Source organism: Cynara cardunculus, unplaced genomic scaffold (genome assembly GCF_001531365.2).
Source record: "Cynara cardunculus var. scolymus isolate 2C unplaced genomic scaffold, CcrdV1 Un_Scaffold_2992, whole genome shotgun sequence".
Taxonomy (NCBI): Eukaryota; Viridiplantae; Streptophyta; class Magnoliopsida; order Asterales; family Asteraceae; genus Cynara; species Cynara cardunculus.
The window spans coordinates 18,157-27,093 of NW_020201301.1; the positions used below are offsets into that span (position 1 = coordinate 18,157).

The window sequence follows — 8,937 nt, forward strand, 5'->3', positions numbered from 1 at the left end:
AACCTTACGGTTTCGTTAAACACTAAGATAAAAGTTTATAAATAAAACTCACATTGATTCATAGAGATGAAGACAAATAACAACAATTAATCATATTAGAAATCACAGAAATCAAAATCTTCTTCTTCCCCTTTCGGTTCTGTTTTCTCTAGTACTCAAAAACATACAGAAATTTTCTCAACTTTTAACAAACCTAATGAGTTAATTAAAATATCTCATCAAATAATAAACAACACATATAAAGCGGTGGATATGATTAAAAGTATTTAAACACAAAATCAATTTAGCCTCCCTCAAGTTTTCATTATAAATCAAAAACCATCCCAAATTTTTATAACCGATAACCCGATTATCACAATAAACATTACTATTTTTAAAAAATAATAAAACATAAACATTGAGATTTGATATATAAATTGTAATAACTTAAAATATTATTTGAGGTTTTTGAGAATCTTACTTAATTATTTTTTTTATTTTTTTTTGTATAAGGTTGAACCGGTGTTAAGAAATTTTTTCTGTTTTGTTGTTACGGATCTGGACTAACCAGATGAGCTCTGGTCATGAAGAGCTTTTAGCATCCAGAGGACGAAGGCAACAGCCAGAGAAGGCTCTGGACATGAAGAAAGGTTAAGAGCGCTTTATCTAGTTAAAAGAACTTGGGTCTTACAAGTAACCCAGAGGCTTTGCATGTGCTATGTAGAGGCTCTGTATATGTACTATGTATACGAGTGCGCTGCATGAGAAGGAAGCTCTGTACCCGAGCTCTGCCTGTAAGAGCACGATGTGTTGAGAATGGAACTCGTTGGTATTAATTCTGGTTCTTTTCTAGGACTAGTCGCTTTTACATTTTGGCCGTTAGAACTATTTATGGCCTAGAATCGTAGCCGCTATAAAGGAATAAATTGGGTTTTTCAAATGGTATTAATTGCTTTGTAACCGACCAATTAACTGGTAATTAATTTGTAAGGAGGTTACGAAGAGTATATATAGAAGTGATGAGCTAGAGATTGGTTTCCTTACTAGCAAATAGAGGTATTCAAGAGCTAGAAGACGAAAGCAGAGAATCGATACTCAAGAGTTGTGTGTGTGACGTTCATAAGACGAACGTTCGAAGCTATCAATCACTGTGAGTTTACGTGATGTTTTTTTTAAGGGTTGCATATCTGTTTCTGTTAAATTGCAAGTTTGCTGTATTTTATGAATATGTTTGTTGTGTGAACGTGTTTTCTATGATAAAATGTTGTGTGGGAAACTTGGGGGGGGGGGAACTGTACTAAGGATTCAATCATGAAAACAAGCATGTTGTGTGAAGCTTGTTAAGCCGTAAGAGCGAACATGCTGTGTGAAGTTCGCCAGGCAATGCTGTGTGATATAGTCCTTTCCCCCTCATGTTTTCGGTAGTTTATGAAAGGTGTGTAAACCGTTTATTCACTGGGCCTTAGGCTCACCAAACTCTTTTTTTTTTTTAAAAAAACTGCAACCACGTCACTACACTTATGGGAATAGTAGCAAGGGCAAAGAGAGGGCGTAGCGCCAGTCTACGCGTGAAGAGGATAGATTTGAAATGAAGGCTAGTCGTGACTTGTCTTGACAAAGAGTAGTCAGTTGTGGGTTTAAGCAATTGCTGCATGATCAGAAGAAATTTTTAGACTTCCGCTGTGATTTATGTTTAAACTGTTTCAATCCAGTATTTTATGTAAGTTTCCAATTTTTAAGGTTGAAATTTATTAATGATTTGAGGTTAAGATAAAGATCGGATTATGGGTCTTTACAGGTGGTATCAGAGCCTTAGTTCTAAGAGAAATAGGTTATGATTTTATCCTAGACTTAGACAGAATTAAGGTGGAAAAATTGAATTGGACTGTTATTCTTGCTGTTAGTGTGCTTGCTGTAAAGTGATGAATGTGTTGAGGTTAATAGATTTATCGCTGTGAGTTGTAGGAAAATGGTTTATACCAAGCGCACTAAAAGTATCGGAAGACGAGGACGTAGAGGAGTTGGTCTAGGACCAAGAGGAGGAATTGGAGAACGAGGCCAGAGCTGCAGGTGCTCTGGAAGAATAGAGAGGAGAAGCTCTGCAGAGCCAGAGGGCAGAAGCTCTGGTCGAAATGAGAATATTCCAAGGGTTGAGTCCTCTCAACCCACCTCTGTAGGGGATTCCTCTTATGATCCCACAGAGGGATCCTATGAAGAGTACACTCCTCGAATGCCTGATCATACAGACCTCGAGGAGAAAATATCGACTTTGCAAGAAGAGAACGCCCAACTAAGGGCAGAGCTGTTAGTGGCCCAAGAAGCCAAGGACCAGGCCGATTGGTGGTTGAACAACATGCAGACGGAGCACGTGAATTTAGGTGAAGAGTTGAACAAAGTTTCGACTGAGAATATTAAACTCTGGGAAAACAACCACACCATGGCATGGAAGTGTGTAGAGCTGGAATGGGAGAGGATGATTGCTTCACGATCATGGAGGGTGCGATTGGAAGATCATGCTTGCTATTGCCGTAAGGTGGCCACGGGCTACTTGGACTCCACCAAGGAGTACTTCTCACGTTGGGCACAGTAGTTTCGCCAAGGCCCAAACTTGAGCTCTGTATGGAGGCATCACCCAGAGAGCCCTTATGAGGAGTTTGTGAGAATCACAAACTACCCTATGGATATGTCATGAGTAAAAGGATGAGGAGAAAATAGTTAGCATATGAATTGTGTATGGCTAAGTTTTATTGCAATAAGTTGGCAGCCTAGAGCTGGGATATCTCAGTGTTTTCTTTTATTTAGTTTAAACTTGTTAAGTATGAGCCGATTGACATGATTATGGAATGAAAAAAACTTGTATTGGTGTTTAAATTTTGTTGAATGGTTGTGGAATGCTAAGTTGTGTATAAGAATAGTTATTTATAATCTGTTATACGCATATAGTTAAGAAAGAAGGAATGTCTCAACGATCGAGAAGGACTCTATCGGTCGCTCCTGATGCAGAGGAAACACCTCTGGTCGAGGCTACCCCTGCTATACCAGGGGTGATACTAGCCTCTGTTGTGGCTACAAGGACCGCGAGCCCTAGAGGCAGAGGACGAGGCAAAGGATGAGGCAGAGGAAGATCGCAAACAAGACAAAGCGAGCCAGAGCCCTCGGTAGAAGAGAGTTCTGCATCAGGCAGAGGCAGAGACCGAGGTAGGGGTAGAGGTCGCACACGGGCAACGACCACCACCCCTGTGGACCTCATTGCTCAAGAGGTGTCCAGAGCTCTGCAAGCTGCTCTGCCTACTGTTATAGCACAAGTAAGAGAGGCAGAACAGAGGAATGAAAAGGCTAGGGAAGCTAGCAGAGTAAGAGAAGTGGTTAACAACATCAACCATAGAGAGGACCATAGAGAACGGTCAAGAGCTAATAGTCCTGTCAACACTAGCACAAGACAGAGGGGTTGTAGCTACAAAACTTTCTTAGCTTGTAAACCCCAACCATTTCAGGGTGAGCCAAACGCACTTACGGCCTTGAAATGGATAAAGGAGACAAAGATGGCCTTCAAAGTTAGCAAATGTGCAGAGGAAGACAAGGTGACTTATGCTGCTTTTATGATGAAGTATGAAGCCCTATTCTGGTGGGAAAGAAATACCAACCTAAGGGGCGAAGAAGCTGTAGCAAGGATGTCATGGGATGAGTTCAAGGTGCTGTTCAACGAGAAGTTCTGCCCAAGAACTGTTGTAAAACAGTTGGAAGAAGAATTCTTGAGGTTAGAACAAGGAAGCTTAACGGTCAGGGAGTATATGACCAGCTTCACAGAGAAGGCTAGATTCTCAGAGCACTATGTCTCTACTAAGGAGAGACGGGTAGAGCGTTTCATATGGGGATTGAAAACATCCATCAGAGAGTTTGTCTTAACCATGAAACCAACTACTTTCTAAGAGGTTGCGAATGCAGTCGAAGTTAGAGAAAATGAAATCGTCCGCCAAGAATCCGAGCGGGGCCAGTTGAAGAGGAAATGGGAGGGTTCAAACAACGAAGCCCGAAGACAAAAAGCTGGGAACTCGGAAAGGAAGGTATGGCAAGGACAATCGGGCAAACCATGTCCTAAATGCAACCTTGTGCATAAAGGAGAATGCCTAGTTAAGCCCAGGGTCTGCTACCGGTGTGGGAAGGCTGGACACTTGTCCCAAGACTGCAGAATGGAACGAAGAGAGAGATTATGCTACATGTGCAAGTCACCCAATCATGTGCAAGCAGACTGCCCACAAAGGAAGAAGGATGTTACGGCCATTCAAGGAGGAAGCAGACGTGAGAAAGGAGATGAACGACGACTAGAAACACCAAGACCAAAAGGGAGGGTGTTCCAAATGACTACAACCGAGGTTGAGGAAACCCCAAATGTGTAACAGGTACCTTCCTGGTTAATTTTGTACATGCAAAAGTGTTGTTCGATTCTGGTGCGAATAAATCATTTGTATCCACTACTTTCTGCCACAACTTGAATAAAGTAGCTAAGCCTCTAAGTTCAGCATTAGAAGTAGAAACTGCTAATGACAACATGGTAGTGATTAAAGAAGAATATGATGACTGCATTATAGAGGTAGATGGTAGTTTTATTCCACTCAAGCTGCTCCCTATGACATTAGGGGAGTTTGATATAATAATCGGGATGGACTGGTTAGCTGAAAGCCAAGCCAGAATCCTGTGTAATAAGAAGATAATCCAGATTGAGGTACCGGGTAGTGGGAGATTAATAATCTATGGAGATAGAAGGGATAGGAAGGCTAGCATGATCTCCCTACTCAAGGCCAGACGATGTATAAAGAAAGGATGCCAAAGCTATTTGGCATAGGTGATCAACGCTAAGAAGGATAAGAGTGCGATGGAAGATATTAAGGTGGTAAGAGACTTCCCAAAAGTCTTCCCAGATGACCTGACAAGTCTTCCGCCAGAAAGACAGGTGGAGTTTCAGGTTGATCTGGTACCTGGAACTACACCTATTTCCCGCGCACCTTACCGACTTGCACCATCAGAGATGAAAGAACTGATGACTCAGTTGCAAGATCTATTGGACAAGGGTTTCATACGCCCTAGTACATCACCTTGGGGAGCCCCAGGGCTGTTTGTCAAAAAGAAGGATGGTACAATGCGAATGTGCATTGACTACCGAGAGCTCAACAAGGTGACTATTGTTAGGACTGAGAAATCAGTATTAATTGTATTCGTCTTGAAAGTTTATAAATAGTCTAATTGTAAAAGTCAGCGTGTTTGACTTTCTTAGACTAGTTTGACTTTGACTTTGTATTAATATGTTGACCATATAAATAGATAGGTAATCTTTGTAATTAGTGTGAAAGAGAGCTCAATTGTAATATACATTCATAATTGAGAGTTTGACTGAGCTTATATGAGTTGACTTTTTCTCTCAAGTGTTCTTGATGTTCTGATGATAAATCCATGAATCTGCCATTGATGTGAGCTTAATATGAAGATTGATCAGTGATTGTGGACACACAATTGGTATCAGAGCGGGATGCAAGAAATCAGATTGAAGGAATTGATCAGATAAGTTTTTTTTTAATTTCTGAATTTTTTTTGTTCTTCGTGTTCTTCGTGTTTTTGATTTTTTTCTTCTGTTTGATCCGATTTTCTCATAAAATCTTATGTTTTTGCGTTAAAAATATGATCAAAATGCTCGAAATCGTATTGTGAATCTTTGTTATTCACAAATTTTTGTGATTTGATCAACTTTTATCAAGATTTGATCGGATTTTTGTGGTTTTAAATTTTTTTTCGTGTTCTTGATTTTTTTTAAAATCAGTGTTTTTGATCCAATTTTTTGTCAAATTTTTTTGTTTTTGTGTTTTTGATAGTGTTTGATCTGGTTTTATTTTTTGTTTTCTTTATTTTTTTGTTAATCCGCCCATCTTTCAATTTCAAGACCCAATTGTTTGGCCCAAGTTCTAAGCCCAACCTTGACCGGATAAGAGTCCGGCTACTCTATTCTTTGAGTCGATCAAGAGAAACAGCAAGCTACAAACCGCACACCTCTTCTTAAACGGTGTTTATCTACACCGCACGCTTCTTGATCGGAGTAGAGGTAAACCGAAGGAAGCATCACCGGATTTCTTGAACGGATTTCTAAACCGGATGTTTTGCACAAATCAGGTAAGTCTTCTTGACCGGAGTGTGAGCGGTTTAGGTTTTACCACTTGTCCGGTATTCATGAATACCGATTGATTCTTGCCCGGTTTAAAGTTCTGATTCATTCAGCAGGTATGCAATCTCAAGCGGTTTAGGACTTAGAATTTGTGAATTGAAGAATTTTGAGCGGACTTCTAAACCGCTCAATCAATTTTACCCAGATTCTTGATTGTTTGTAATTTCTTGATTCAATTGGGTAATTTGTTCAATATCTTGTCAAATATTGATTTAGATAGGTGAGGTTTGTTTGACAGGTTTAGTCTCATGTGTTAACAGGTTTATCATTCAAGCTGTCCGGATTAACATTCATCTAAGATTCTTGATTTTGCGAATCTATTTGTTTTGTTACTGTTGGTGTATGAATTTTGGTGTGTTTGTGATTATGTGGACTGTAACAGCAACCTAGACTTCATCTTCCTCAAACATTGATTTCTAGGTCTATGTTAGAGATATCGCAAAGATTGAGCTTGTGCATTGAGTTTGACAGCAACAAACTGTCCATATTAAGTTACATTGTTAGGCTGTCCGGATTGTACTTTCATTTGCGTCTGTGTTAAATYRGATATTACAGGGTCTGTTTAACCAACARCAGGATTTGTTTTGAGGGAACATAGCAAGAATTAAAAGTCTGCTAGTTTTGAGCATGTTAGTCTTGTGTGTTGTCTGATTTAAAGTGCAGCAACAGAAACAGCAACAGCATCTCAACAACAACAGCTTCATTTTTTTTACAGCAACTGTTTAGCAGTTTCTTTTTTAACCTGTTTTTTTAAACTGAACTGAAACAGCAACTCGTTTTGTTTTGTAACAGCAACTACATTGAAGCAGCTACACAGTGTGTAGCAGTTTGTGTTTGTGATTTGTTTATATCCTTGTGACAGTACTTGCTGAGCAACATCCTCGATAAATCTTTGAAGCTGCTTCTGGTTTATCAAGTTTGCATATTTAGTCATATCCAACTTCACGCCAAGTAGATCATGGATTACATCATGTGTCATACTTTCTGCTGCTGCCAATTTAGTCTTTAGCATACATATTTCTTTCTGCCGACTTGATGCTAATGCTTCTTGCTTGCTGTTGCAGAATTCTTTAAAGATTAAGCAGCAGTTTGCTGTTTTACAGATTTTGACAGCAGGTCAACTTGTTATTTGACAGCAAGAAGAGAGAAACAGCAGTCTGTGTTGTTTTGTGACAGCAACTACACAACAGCAACGAGAACAGCAACAGACCTCTGTTCTTGATTTTTGACAGCAACTGCATTGCAACAGCTACAACATACACAACTTTGCTGTTTTAAAACTGTCTAACAGCAGTAACTTCAAAACAGAACAGCAGAAACTAGCATTAACTTTGTTTTGTGCTGTATTTAGACAGTAACAATAAACAACAGGTAGCAACTACATTTTGATAGCAGATAAAACAACAGGTTTGCTGTTTAACAGGTCTTAACAGGTTGGTGTGGAAACTGTTAGTAGAAAGCAAAAGCAGGATCTGGTTTAGTATTAATGCTGTGATCTGTTTAGTAAATTGTTTTAAGTGATTTAAGTGGTTATTTTGTGACCTGTTTTTAGCAGAAAAGAAGCAGCGAAGTTGTTTGAATAAGCAGGTTTGGACAGCAGTCTGTTTAAGTAGCAGTCTGTTAAGGTGACAGATTGAGTTTGCTGTTTTGCGCTGTTTTTGTGCAGTAATAGCTATTTACAGATCTTGATAGCAGCAGACTTGGTTGTTTAAGCAATAACAAGAACAACAACAGCAGCAGATTGCAAGTCTTAGCAACAGATTTGAAACAGCAGCATGTTGATCCAATACAGAGCTCACAACAGTCTGTGCAGATTGTGAAGGTAGTGCAGATTGAAGAAGCAGCAACATTGTAGCACGTTTGGAATTTCAAGTTGAAATCACAGACTTGCATGTTTACAACATAACAGCAGACTGCCGGTTTAAGCAGTAACAGTTTTAACAACAACTGATTCATTTTGTGCTGTGTTGGTGTATAGAAAAGAAGAAGACTGCTTAAAGTCTGTTTAGAGTGTTGTTTAAGAGCTGCTTTGAGATTTTGTATTGCTTACATTCGACTGATTGGTATTTTCACAGGTTTATACAGATTTTGTAGTTACTTAGTACAAACTTGACTGTCAATTTTGGTGCAGGAATCTGTTAAAATCTATTGGTGTGAAGACTGCAGTCGACAGCGGAAAAGAAAGCAGCAGTAGTACTTCAAAGTACACTTTGAAAGTTTTTCAAGCATAGCTAGGATTGGTTTTGGACAGTTTAACAGATTTGAAAGACTGTTGAATTGGTTTTGCTTTCGGGGACTAAGTTCAACTTCACAGAAGCACACAGCATTCAAGTGGATTTTTGAATACACTTCAAAGAGCAGATAGAATATTGTTTTAAAAGATTAATATATGTATTGTAAAGCGTTGATACGGTGTGATTTGGACTTAAAGTCAGATTTTTGGACTTGGATTTTTGTTGGACTGTTTTTAGTTTCTTAGTTTGTCTGTGTTTAGATTTTTCTTTGGATCATTGTACATTTGTGTGTGCATGAGTTTTTCAGTGTTTGTGTTTTTCGGTTTCTTTTTGAGCTTAACTGTTTGTATTTTTTTTATATGATTTCACTGCATAGATCCTTATCTGATCAATCTAATTTTGAAATGGCAGTTGTATCTGAAAACTTCAGAGAGATAATTTTTGCTCTGGAAAAGAGAGTTGAAGGTTATAAGGAGGAAGTGTTTCTAAATGTTTTAAAGAAACATTATAAAG

The 8,937-nt window shown here is 38.9% G+C and overlaps 1 protein-coding gene across 1 annotated transcript; it reads left to right on the top strand.

Annotated features, from left to right (window-relative positions):
• Positions 1-3,521: 3,521 nt before the first annotated feature.
• LOC112503424 lies at positions 3,522-4,376 on the top strand. The gene is made up of 2 exons (XM_025107462.1): positions 3,522-3,840; positions 3,925-4,376. Exons 1-2 carry the CDS (start codon positions 3,522-3,524, stop codon positions 4,374-4,376), a joined length of 771 nt encoding a protein of 256 aa, XP_024963230.1.
• Positions 4,377-8,937: the final 4,561 nt, after the last annotated feature.